The 13,712-nt window shown below is 39.9% G+C and overlaps 1 protein-coding gene across 1 annotated transcript; it reads left to right on the top strand.

Annotated features, from left to right (window-relative positions):
• The first annotated feature begins 3,511 nt into the window (after window positions 1-3,511).
• Window positions 3,512-12,450, top strand: WFDC5 (WAP four-disulfide core domain 5). Its single transcript, XM_070939995.1, has 4 exons — window positions 3,512-3,605; window positions 5,014-5,157; window positions 10,357-10,494; window positions 12,311-12,450. Exons 1-4 carry the CDS (start codon window positions 3,512-3,514, stop codon window positions 12,448-12,450), a joined length of 516 nt encoding a protein of 171 aa, XP_070796096.1.
• The last annotated feature ends 1,262 nt before the right edge of the window (window positions 12,451-13,712 follow it).

The raw sequence follows: 13,712 nt of genomic DNA, 5'->3' as shown, positions 1-13,712 counted from the left end.
GACAAAATGAACAGGGTCAAGAGAGGAATTATGTTTCAACTTCAGTTTACAGTAATTCAGTTTAAATGCAGCTAACGTGGTAAATCCCCATATGGCCAGTATGTAGATGCTCTACTGTAGAATTTATCAGCACTCTATGATTTGATCTTGGGGAAATAATAACAAATGTTCTAGAAGGCAACATGAGATCAGGAAGTCATGCAATGCAAATGCAGTATGTGTAAAAGGATCCAAAGAAATAAATTAAGTCTTAATGGTTTTGATTTTATTTCATGCACTACATATAGTACTATATTAAAGCATTAGCAAACCAATAAGGTTAGAAATTCAGTATCAGATATCCAGAAATCTTTAATGAGTTTCTATAAAAGGGAATGGTTTTGCAAAGAAGAGCAACATATTGCCCTCTTGTGGTAATGTGGCAATACAGCCCTAATGAAAAGTTGTGTATGTAATGGCTTAATTTTATGCCGAATCAAAATTCATGTTCACTTATATAGCCCTCTTAAATTGAGCCTTCAGCCCTGGAAGAAAAGGGCTTAATAGAAATAGAGGTAATGGTTGCATGGCCTTTTGCTAGAGATACCTCTTTAATAGTAATCTTGACTGAGCCTTGCAGCATGCAGCTACAAATAACAATAGAATAGAATAGAATAGAATAGAATAGAATAGAATAGAATAGAATAGAATAGAATAGAATTTTTTATTGGCCAAGTGTGATTGGACACACAAGGAATTTGTCTTGGTGCATACACTCTCAGAGTACATAAAAGAAAAGATACATTCATCAAAAATCATAAGGTACAACACTTAATGATAGTCGTAGGGTACAAATGATACAAGCAACAAAGTTACAGTCATACAGTCACAAGTGGAAGAAGATGGGTGATGGGAACAATGAGAAGATTAATAATAGTGCAGACTTAGTAAATAGTTTGACAGTGTTGAGGGAATTATTTGTTTATTAGAGTGATGGCATTCGGGAAAAAACTGTTCTTGTGTCTAGTTGTTCTGGTGTGCTATGCTCTATATTGTCGTTTTGAGGCTAGGAGTTGAAACAGTTTATGTCCAGGATGTGAGGGGTCTGTAAATATTTTCATAGCCCTCTTTTTGACTTGTGCAGTTTACAAGTCCTCAATGGCAGGTTGGTAGCAATTGTTTTTTCTGCAATTCTAATTATCCTCTGAAGTCTGTGTCTGTCTTGTTGGATTGCAGAGCCAAACCAGACAGTTATAGAGGTGCAGATGACAGACTCAATAATTCCTCTGTAGAACTGTATCAGCAGCTCCTTGGGCAGTTTGAGCTTTCTGAGTTGGTGCAGAAAGAACATTCAGTATTACTACAGTTTTATACTACAGTATAAAACTAGGAAAGCACAATGCAGTATTAATGGTGCAGCTAGATCTAGGGATCAAAATTCAGAGTCCTGTAGCATGTTGGGGGAATTACCACCCAAATAGTATGGTTGCAGACCATCACAAAATAAGTCAGATATAAGGCATCCACAGGGATAGATAAAAAAAGTCAAGATGGCAAGAAGTGGTTTGCCCTTGCCTCCCTTCTCCTTCCCAAAGTGACTGGTCCAAGGTCACCTAAGATGGGACTAAAACTTCCAGTTTCTTGGTTTCCCATCTGGTGCCTTAATCACTGCATCAAACTGGCTCTCTTCATAAAGAGTCATAGACTTATTCTTATGGGGTTGCTGAGGATCCTGGAGTCCCACACAGGGTCAAGGATTCTCAAGATAGAAGGAATAAGCAATAAATCCATTATTAAATGTGTTGTTGGATAAGACCTACCTACCCAGCCTAGTGAAAACTTGGAATTTTTCTTCTTTTCCAAGAATGTATTTACTGGGCCAGCCCATTGCAAGAAACATACTATGCTTGCTTTTCTTGATAAAACAAACTCACTGAGAGTATGTTGCTAACAGCATTATGATATCAGACAGTATTTTCTTCCTGTAGAAGAGAATATACTGTATGTAGCTCAGAGTTGAAATATGAAGTCCTTGGTGATCTCTGAATTGGCTGTTTGCTTCCAGACATTCCAGGGGCAGATTCCAAATCCTGTCGCTACTGATTTGCTCATGGGCGCATTTGCATGTGCAGCACTTCTGCGCATGTGCAGAAGCATCTGGGCAGGTGGGTGGAGCCTCCCACCACTGCTACCAGTTCGCCTGATCCAGTGCGAACCGGTAGCAACCCACCACTGAGACATTCAATTACTCACTAGGTAACAGCAATCCTAGTAATGTTACTTAATTAGCAATGAAATTTCTGTAAGCAAATGACAGTGCTCAGAGGACACCAAGGATGCCACATTTTCTTCCTGATTGGCTTTTATCTTGTAGATCTGCCCTGAAATGGTCATGTTATAGATTTTCCACATATGGATTGAAGTAAATATTGCATACAGTACTGTGACCTAGAAGTAGCCAGTACTTGTAATAAACAGTTGGACGAAGACTCAAATAAGAGTGACAAGATGAGGGATCAATATATCTCTGAGTGGTTGGAATTAATTCTGATAACTTGCAATATGTTCTTTAAAAATTACTGCTTAGTTAAGTTTGTGTTTCTTCTAATATTTTCTGTTTTTCAGGTTTTTAAAGGCAGGAATCTTCTACTATTCTGTGCACATGATATAAGTGATGAAAACGATCTGATGATACAGTTGGAACAAAAAAAAATATTGCAGAAGCTGTAATAATGTCTAAAGACAGAGAGATCAATAGATGGACTAGGAGGCAAGATAAGAATGTTTCAATACCACTCTGCTGCCAAGTATGATTGCATGATTACATGTAGCAAGCTCCAGGCCTCTGTGCAAATGCAACCAACATCAAGTTTAAACTTTTTTAAATTTTTACCTTTACCTTTGGGATGCCTTTCCTGGAAGCTGGTATTCATTCCAGGGAAAGACATCCCAGATGCATTTTTATTCTCTACGTTATGTCACACAAGAATGATAAATTGATTTCTATATACCGAACGGATTTAAGGTTTAAGCTTGCCGGCTCTAATTCAGCTTTACTGGATCACGGGAGTCAACAGCTTCATCCTCTTTGGATGAGAACTCTTCTGAAGGCAGCCAAAACATTATACCAGTATCTGTATGTTACCCAGAGTCAAAGCTGTGAGATGGGTGGCTATAATCAATCAATCAATCAACCAATCAACCAACCAACCAACCAATCAGGTCAACTGTCATCATGGCTTCCTCCAAAACATTTCAGAATCTCAGAGGATTCTGAGAATTCTCTGTTAGAACCTCATTGCCCTCAACAGAGTTTCTAGGTTTCCCCAGGGAGATGGAATGACTGTTACATCAGTAATTAACAGTAGCTTTGAACAGGGCCCATGTGTCCAGTCCACTGGAAAACTAGGAATCCTGGCAGTTTTACAGAAAGACACTGCTAGTGCTCTTTTCTTCAAAAGTTATGCGTAAAAGACCATAAACCACCTTGGATGGCAGGATAGGTCAGAGAAGACATCATTCTAACAGCACCATGAGATCAACTGACACTTTCTTTCTCACTGGCTTTTTAATCTTCTGTGTAGAACTAACTTGCTTCACTGCAGGTGTCCCACATCCAAACAAAGGTAAGTGGAAGGACAATATTTGGGGATTTCACCCAGATCAGAAAGCCTCTGCCAGTTACTTTTATTCTGTTTTTGTCTAGAAATGAGGATTCAAGAACCAATTTATGCTCTTTCTTTGTAACAACTGAGAATAAAGCAGTGATGATCTCCTGCTGTGGTTTATATAGATTTATTTATTTTGTTGCATTTTTATCTTGCTTTTGAGAGAACCTTTTGCCTGTCAAAAGAGTCACATCAGTTGCTGGGGAAACCCCTCTGTCTTCAGGCTCAAAACACAAACATGGCACTCGAAGGGGAGTGGAAGAAAAAGAGAAAGAAGGGGAATCAAAATCAGAAAGCCATGCTGAGTATGTAGGTGGTGCTTATTATGTGTGATTTGGTTGGCCTCATAGTGTCTTCCTGAAGCTGCTGCTTATTTGGGAGAGGGTTAGGGAGAATTGCCACAAGTGATGGATGACCTCTAGCTATCCAGGCCAAAGCAACTGTCAGTAGGAAGTGAAGTTCTATCTACCAGGGAGGGGGGAATGTAAGCTTCCTTCAACTATTCCATCTCTGGCTGATAGAAAAGGCTAGGTGGATAATTATCCCCTTTCCCATTTTTTAAAAAAATTGGCACACAGACTACAGTTTCCCAATTGTTGTCAATTCTTTGGGCTATAAACAAGGTTCAACTCTTCAGACTACATCTAATCTGTTACATGTTCCTGTTTTTATTTTTAAGGTCTATGCCTTTCTAATAGATTTCTAATAGATAACCAGATTGGGAAGCACTAACAGAAGGTCCATCTATGGAGGATTATCCTAGACCAGTGATGGCGAACCTATGGCATGCGTGGCACAGGTGGCACACGTAGCCATATCAGTGGGCACACCAGCTCAGCTCTGGCGCACATGCGTGCGCTGGCCACTTGATTTTGGGCCCACCAGAAGTAGGGAAACAGGCTGTTTCCTGCCTCCAGAGGGCCTGGGGGGGGCGGGGAGGCTGTTTTCACCCTCCCAGATGCATAGAGAGGATCTGGAACTAGGTGACAAAGAAAAACGGGCCTATTGGGCCATTGCATGCCAGGAGTGGGGGGGTAGAGGGGGGTTGGGCGCACAGGGTGGGGCGCATAGAATTATGGGTGTGGGCATGCGCGCGAACCTCCCCCAAAAAGGTTAGCCATCACTGTCCTAGACCAAGGGACTATACAGTATATGTATAATTTGATGATAACATACGTGTGTTATATTTATTTTTGAATGAAACTTTTCCTTAGAAAATTCAGAAAAGTTTAGACACGTTGAAGTTTTATGTTTACAATTTTTCCGCCCTGTTCATGCCCTCTGGTAGATTCTCATCACAACGTTTCTAATTGTTCCGTTGTATTTACAAATATCCTTAAAACTTTCTTATATTTTTTTTCCAAAGTGAAACCTGGTATCTGTCCATACACTGATGCCATCTGTCATGAAGGACCTATTGGAAATCAATGCAAGCAAGATGACCAGTGTCCGGGTGCAAGGAAATGCTGTCCTGGCTCTTGCGGGCAAGCCTGCTTGTTACCAGAGAACGGTACTAGGTTCAGATTTTGCTTCACGGGGAGATAATGATTGCTAGTTTACGTAGAAAGCCATCCTGGAAAAAGAAATAATACATTTTTCAGTCCCTGCTTATCTTTCAGCCACTCCTAAGATGAATCCAATCACCTCCCCATTGTTTATGCTATTTCTGTGACATTGTACTTCCTTAATTGTTAATTGCTTCTGATGTCTAAAACTTACCAGTACCTTCACCAACGGGCCTAGACCATTGCAAACTGTCTTACATTCTTTCAAGTCATTGGTCCAGTGAGCCTACGATTATTAATACTGTACTGACAAGCAGCAGCTCTATATACCGTATTTTTCAGAGTATAAGACACACCTTTTTCCCCCTAAAAGGGGGTGAAAATTTAGGTGCGTCTTATACACCAAATGTAGCCCTGCCCACCCACTGGCCCCCACCCTTTGGCCTCTGCCTCGCAGCGGTTACCTCCTTGCAGCAAACAGCAAGAAAAAGCAGCTCCTTTCAGCTTCAGCACAGCCTAATTAGCAAAAGTTGATTGGATCGGCCTCCTGACTCTCAGCTGATTTGCTCTCAGCTGTTTTGTGCAAGGCTCTGCTACTTGCTGCAAAGAGGTAAATTGTTGGAGCAGATTTTTTTTCCCCCTTGTGCTAATCAAGCTATGCTGAAAACGAAAAGGAAAGTAAAGCAGGCTGTTTGCTGTTTGCTGCAATGAGGAAAAATTGCTCAGAGACAGAGGGAGATTTCTTTTTCTTCTTTTCCTCACCAAAAAAGGTAGGTGCTTCTTATACTCCGGTGCATCTTATACTCTGAAAAATATGGTAATTATGGATAGGACCTTTTCCATCTTTTTTCTAAAATTCTGGCATTGAAATTGGGTGTCAGATCAGTCCCAACTTGATCCTCTAGGCAAAAAAGACTCTCAACTCCATTTGTAATGAAAGGCGTGCTTTACTAAAAGCCAAGTGGTCTACAGTATAACAAAGCCTGAACTGAAATTGGTGCCCCAAGATTTCTCAGTTAACTTTCCCCATCCAGTTCCTGCTCCCTGCCAGTCCCTTCTTGTCCAATTACATTTGAATAAATTGTTTTGGGAACTGTCTCTTCAATGGCGGGATGGTTGGTGAGCCATTGCATTCCAGTGCTTTGACCTTGACCTTGACTGTGAGTACTAAATTCCACCCTCCCATCTGGTTCCCTCCCTCCATAGTTCATGGCAAACTGGCAGTTAGCGAATGTGAAGCTGTGATGGGAATTCTGACATTGGGAACTTCTGTATACAAAGCAGATTCTGTATCACTGAACTAGAGCCCTTTTAGGATGTTATACCTTCTTTCCTCCATCATGCTTTAATTTCTAGAACTCAAGCTCAGATTTGTGTGTGTATGTTTGCTCTAAAAGTTGCATCTTTGTCCACATCAAGCAAGCAATTTTTTAAGGGAAAAGAAATGTAAGCAGTATTGCCATAAGGCTCTCTATTTACAGAAGAGTCTCACTTAGAGAATTCAATTTCCATAATTAGGAGGGGGAAAAATGCTATGAAAGCTTTTTCCTGCAACCCTATCATTTTCATTAATCCTCTTATAATATATATATTATTCATCGCTAATCTTTTCATGGAAGAATTCGAATCCAATGCCTTAGAAAAAACTGTTAACAAACCAAAATTATGGCTCAGATACGTTGATGACACCTTTGTGATCTGGCCACATGGAAGAGATAAATTGGAAAACTTCTTAGTACATTTGAACAGCCTCCATCCCAAAATAAAATTCACCATGGAGATAGAATCAGAAAACCAGTTACCTTTCCTCGATGTATTAATTTATAAAAAATCTGATGGCACCTTAGGACATACCATCTATCAAAAGAAGACACATACGAACCGCTATCTCAACGCCAAATCACACCACCATCCAGCACAAATAAACTCTGTTGCCAAAACATTAACCACAAGAACTAAACGTCTGGCTGATGAAGCACATTTACAAACTGAATTATATACACTAACTAATGTACTGACATCAAATGGGTTCTGTAGAAATAAAGTCATCAATATGATCAAACATACAACACCAAGACAGAATAAAAAACAACAAGAGGAACAAAACAATGGGAAAGCCATCTTGCCCTATATAAGGGGTACAACAGATAAAATTAGCAAAGTACTACAAAAACATAACATCAAAACCATATTTTGCACAGATAGAAAGATATCGTCCATTCTGAGAAACCCCAAAGACAAAATAGAATTAGAAGATCAAGGCATATATGAAATCCCATGTGCTTCCTGCCCATCAACATACATTGGACAGACCAACAGAAGAATGAGTGTGCGCATCGAGGAACACAAAAACTCAATACAAAAGCAAGAACACACATCATCATTAGTTCAACATATAAATACAACAGGACACAACATTAATTTTAATAAAACAAAAACAGTTGCAAAAATAGAACATCTCAATGGCAGGATAATCAGAGAAGCAATAGAAATGGAAAGAAGACCATATTGCATGAATAAACGGGATGACACTTCACGTCTACCTACTATTTGGAAACCTGCTCTCATAGATAGACGAATCTTGACACCATATGTGGAAGATGGACCAAACATTGCACAAAAAAATCCCAACCAAATCATATTCAAACCAGCCACAAAGATGAAGCCCTGCCACCTAGTGGAGAAAAACCGACCATACACCCGAAGCCAAACCAATAAACACATACTGGGACTCCCAACCAATCAGAATGAAAAGGTGGAGCCATCCCAGAATACCAACACCAGATTTGAAATTCCAACGTCAGTTAGTGCAAAATGACTACTGGCATAAGCCTGATGATGGCAGATGGGATTCTGCCGAAACGTCGCTTCTACCCTTTTAGGGATATATCCACAATTACACGGGAAGAAACCCGAAATATTAACTATACACACATACATACCCGTGAAAACTTACATAAACATATATATATATATATATATATATATATATATATATATATATATATATATATATATATATATATATATGTATATATATATATATATGTATATATATATATATATGTATATATATATATATATATATATATATATATATATATATATATATATATATAAAATATAATATATATCCTAGTCTTACAACAAAAAATCAAAGGACATTAATGGATCTCTCCAAGAACCAGCAACTAGCTTGCAGAATTAGAATTGTGTTGTAATGCTTCCCACTAATCTTTTGTTAAACATGTCATTCAGTGAAACGTGTGCAGCCAAATTACAATAAGTATTAGTCATTTTGGAGCAGACCAGGAGAATTAGAAGCATCTCTGCCATCATCCAGGATGGCATGTTTGATGGATTTATACTTTGATTATCGAAATAAGTCATAGCAATTGCTAGCAGATAGATTTCAAGGTGCTGTGCCATAATATGAGTATTTTGGTTTGAATTTAAGCTACTGGGAAGCTCAATCATTGCACTCTGTAAATTATGACTGTAGCCTTGTATGGCACCCTAAAATGATTAATGAATTTGTGTGATGCTCCTATGAATAAAACTAATAATTTAATCAGGGTTAGGGATGAGCAAGAAATAAATATCACTTATTTAATAATTAACATGTAATCCCAGATAATATATAATGTTACAATATATTTATTGTAGGGGGCATGATGGCTCAGCAGTTAAAGAGATTGAGCTTCTCAGCTGGAAAGCTGACAGCCTGGGTTTGAGACCTGAGCGCTGCATGATGGGTTGAGCTCCCATTACCTGTCCCAGCTCATACCCACCTAGCATGCGAGTAGATAAATAAATACCACTTTGGTGGGAACAGCATTCCATGCACTTCAGCATTTCACTGGCCACTGCTAGTCTCACTTGATCATGGAAATGTCTTCAGACAATGCTGGCTGTCTTGGCTAAGAAACGGAGATGAGCACCATCCCCTAAAGTTGGATACTACTGGACAGGGGGTAACCTTTACCTTTATATTTATTGTAAAATAAATCTGTTTAATTGAAAATAAATACCCCCACCCCAAATTAACCATTGCTTTAAAGAATGTGCTTGCTTACATTTCATTGCAGTTAGAAGAAAGAACACTGCTTTTGCAGATATGGAATAGAGCTGGGTGAAATATTTTGGATGTCCATAATAAAACATGTGAATACACATATTCCAAAAGGAGAGCAGGCAAAAAAAGCCTGGGATGTGAGCTGTGATGTTTAGCAAAGGAGAGAGCGATGGTGCATTTGCTGTAAAAATGCAAGGTTATGGCATGAATTCAGAAGAAAGAGAGGAGATGTGTATGTTCAAAGCCTGCATAACAAAGATAGAGGGAAGGTGGACAGGTAGGGCCCCTTTCAATATAGGAAACAAGAGCTGACTGTCAGGCATATTATACAAGACATATTGTTAAGATTTAAAATACGGCTAAGATAGAGCCAATAGGAGACTTGCTACCAAATGTCTTCAACAGTACCTATTAGTTAACTTTTAGGAATAGGGGTGAAGTAGATCCTATAGAATACTTGTTAGATAACTTTTGAAGTATTTATTAGTTAAGATTTAGAAATAAGCGTGGAGCCAATAGGAAACACTTTAGATAATTTTCAAAAAGCCTATTAGACAATGTTTCTTTATCCCGCCTTGAAAAACTGTATAAAAGCTTGTTAAATCTTTTGTTCTGGGTCCTGGCATTTTGCTGGCTCTTTTGCTGAAGCTCTTCAATAAAAGGGAATGGATCCTGCACCTCATGTCTGATAGTAAATACTGTAAAATCTCCATTCCCACCCCACTCCGGGGAAGGTTACTGCAAAATCCCCATTTCCTCCCGATCAGCTGGGACTCGGGACGCAGAGAATAGATGGGGGTGGGGCCAGTCAGAATTTTTACCACTGGTTCTCCGAACTACTCAAAATTTCCGCTACCGGTTCTCCAGAACTGGTCAGAACCTGCTGAAACCCACCTCTGGTTTCATCTCAATGAAATACAGTATTGCTTCAGGGGAATCAGGTTGCTGAGTTCCCAAAATCTAGAATATTTGCACAAGTGAGAAGGAAGATATTTCAAAGGAAGTATATGTCCTCCTCCCTCCCCCCCAAAAAAATCTGTAGGAATTTCTTTCTGTAAGAAGCATCGAAGAACCTAATTTATATTTCATATGCTTGTTTCTCTAATATTTGGAGTTTTTTCTTACACAGTGAAACTTGGAACCTGTCCAGTGCAATATGTAGTTTGCCGAGCAGCCTTTGATGTATGTGAGAAGGATGATGAATGTCCAGGAATAAAAAGATGCTGTGAGGGTAGTTGTGGGACAGTGTGTCGCACACCAGAAAAAGGTACTTCATGGGGCTTAAATCAATCTCAATCTCTCTCTCTCTCTCTCTCTCTCTCTCTCTCTCTCTCTCTCTCTCTCTCTCCCTGCCTCCCTCCCTCCCACCCTCCCACCCTCCCTCTTCAGCCACTAGAAATACCCCCTTTGCAATTCTACATATAGGTATCAAAGTGGAAAAAACTAATTAGGAAGCAAACCTAGTAACAGGTTTGCTGATTATTTTTGCCTTTTGTGGACATAGGAAGAACATCACTTCATGAATGAGGTATATAAGCATTTCATTTTATTTTCTCACTCTTGAATTGAACTCTTAAGTGTATATTTATTTATTAAATTTGCTTGCCGCCCATCTCACCACGAAGTGACTCTGTGTGGTTTACAATGTTACAGCAATAACAGTGCTATTTAAACTATTTTCTCACATGATTTCTACATAGTCCTCCTGACTCTGCTTAGATTTGGATGTTTTTAATAGAGATATCGGATGATGCATGCTAGGAACATGCTGGATCCGCAAACAAGAATTATGGATTCCGTTTCAAAGGTCCGGCATCCTATGATTTCAGAGACCAATTCCTGCAACATAGTAGCCTAATATTTTGCAGCCTGATGTTTTGCCCTGTTCTTATCTTGAGACAGCACCTTCTCTTAGAGCAGAAATTCTGGAATCCAAGAGAGAGGGGAGGATAAGAATGAGATGTAGAATAGGACCGCTTTAATGACACTAGATATAGGTAACAGGGAAGAATTATTTTAGTAGGCACGATTCTGTTACAAAACTGTACCAACTATTAAGATAGTTCCAGAAATCCAAGCAGCTTTTGTTTCCTTACTGTCCTGACACAAAGGACTTGATGCCATATGTTAGGCCAGTGGTGGGAGCGTGCACACATGTGTGATACCAAGTGCCGATAAGGGAGCGCTTCACTCGCATGCGCTCGTCAGGGCCGTGACCAGGAAGAGGAACTGCCCAGGGGGCATGCGCGCACCGGATAAGGTACTTCTGGTTTCTGGCGCACACATGCGTGCCAGCCAGCAAGTCTTCCGGTTACTGCCATGCATGCACATACAGCTGGCCGGCGTGCATAGTCACGCCAGAAAACGGAAGACCAGCTCTTCATCGCATGTGGATGCACATCAGAAACCCAGAAGAGGAACAAGTGATGCCACGCATGCCAGATGATATGGCTCCACGTGCCACTTCGGGCACACATGCCATAGGTTCATCACCACAGTGTTAGGCTATTATGCACTATGCCAGAGGTCTTCAAACTTGACAGCTTTAAGACTTGTGGACTTCAACTCCCAGAATTGAAGCATAGCTAGCTGGAGAATTCTGGGAGTTGAAGTCCACAAGTCTTAAAGCCACCAAGTTTGAAGACCTCTGCACTAGGCTATGGCTTCTGTTCTAGCTTTCAAGATGCAGAAAATGGTTCCTGAGATCATAGGATGCAGGACCTTTGAGATAGAGTTCATAATTATGGATCCAGTATGTTCCTAGCATGCATCGCCAGATATCCCTATTAAAAACCTCCAAATCTAACATAAATGTCTAACATAAGTGTTTTGTGACGTCTGATGCAAGACCATAAATCACATTATTTGCATGATGACATTTGTTATATCCCACTGGGCTTCCACTGAGGTTGCTTGTGTTCTCAAATATCCTTCTTCCTTTCTCTAAAGTGTAAGCATAGCTTCCTTATCAGATTTAAGTTTTAATGCTGTCCGCTTACTGTGGAAATAAAGTATCTTTAAGGCTCGGATTGAATGCTATGGATACAGCTTTTTTTCCTACTGCTCTTTTTTTTTTTTTGCAGAAAAACCAAAGCATTGCCCAAAAGAGATTAGAAAATGTCCAACTAAAGGACAATATGAATGTAATAATGACTCTGAGTGCAAAAAAAATAAAAAATGCTGCTTCTCAAACTGTGCCTTGCGCTGTGTGGAACCACATTAAGGTAATTCCAGTGGGGAATACTGACCCCAAATTTCTGCATGGCACAAGCCAGAATGAATGGAAATGAACTGGTCTGAGGTTCTGCGCTGGATTATCCCACATCCAACTTCTCACAAATGCTCCACTTAAAAGAAAAAAAAGAAATCCTTGTGGTTAGGATTCTTCTAATCCAGGGGTGTACAACCTCCAGCACCCTAAAAGCCATTCCATGCTTTGTGCGCCAAGTGGGCTCTCTCAATTTTTCAGAATTCTTAAGTGGTGAAATGATGTCTTAAGTCTCTACAAAGCTTAGGGCCAATATTTTGCGCTTAGACTCTCAAGAAGAATAAGATAGGCTAAATTTATCTTTAGGGAGAACTCTGGGGCCACAGAAAGGGAACTATTAGGTGTGGCCAGGGGTGAAATGTACTTACTTTTCCTACTGGTTTGCTGATGTGCACGTGCCGTGTGTGCCATCATCTGCACATGCGCAAAGCCTTCTGTGTCTGCACAGATGATCAAAACCGGGATGTGACGACATTCCGGTTGGTGGGGTGGAGCCTCCCGCCACTGGCGCTACTGGTTCTCCGAACTACCCACCGCCGTCGCTACCGGATCCCACGAGCCGGCTAGAGCCGGCAGCATTTCACCCCTGGTTGTGGCTGCATTTTTGGACTCCTAAAAGTCAGTAATCACTATGTTACTGAAAAGTCACAATGGCCTGTTGGGTTCATGATGTTTTTAGTGTTGGAGGCATCATCATGGTCTAATATTTCTTCTGTTCTAGGAAAGGCAGCCTAGGCAGAAAAAAAGGCTAGCAGCTTGACACAAGATATGACCTTTTTGTAATTTATAGTTTATTGGTGTTTTTTCCCTCTCTGTAACATGATGAAAAAAAAGTCCTTTGCTGAAGTGTAAAAGTTGAGGGAAATTTTGAAGCATACCTGTGCCTTCTTGAAACCAAGTTGCTGCTCTAGTCTGAGAGCCCATAATTTGAAGCTTTCAGGGAAAGATATGGTTGAACTCTGAAGGGTTCTCATCTGAGAAAAAAAAATCAGCCTTTTGAAATTAGGATGGCGTTCTAAGTACTAGTCCTTGTCACTTGGAAAGATAATTTTTCTTAGCTCCCTTTAAGCTCAGTGCGACAGTCATTCATTTTTGTAACCCCTTAGAGAATGCTATAAATCACTATGAAGCAGTATATAAATCTAAATGTTATTGCTATTTAGAGTATCATTTTTTAAAATTAGTTGACTTTTTAAAAGGTGGCCCTTGCTTTTAAT

This window comes from Pituophis catenifer, unplaced genomic scaffold (genome assembly GCF_029215685.1).
Source record: "Pituophis catenifer annectens isolate HBS135680 unplaced genomic scaffold, rPitCat1.0.hap2 SCAF_3, whole genome shotgun sequence".
NCBI lineage: Eukaryota > Metazoa > Chordata > Lepidosauria > Squamata > Colubridae > Pituophis > Pituophis catenifer.
Note: the sequence above shows the minus strand (reverse complement) of the source record. Positions and strands in the feature narration are given on the sequence as shown.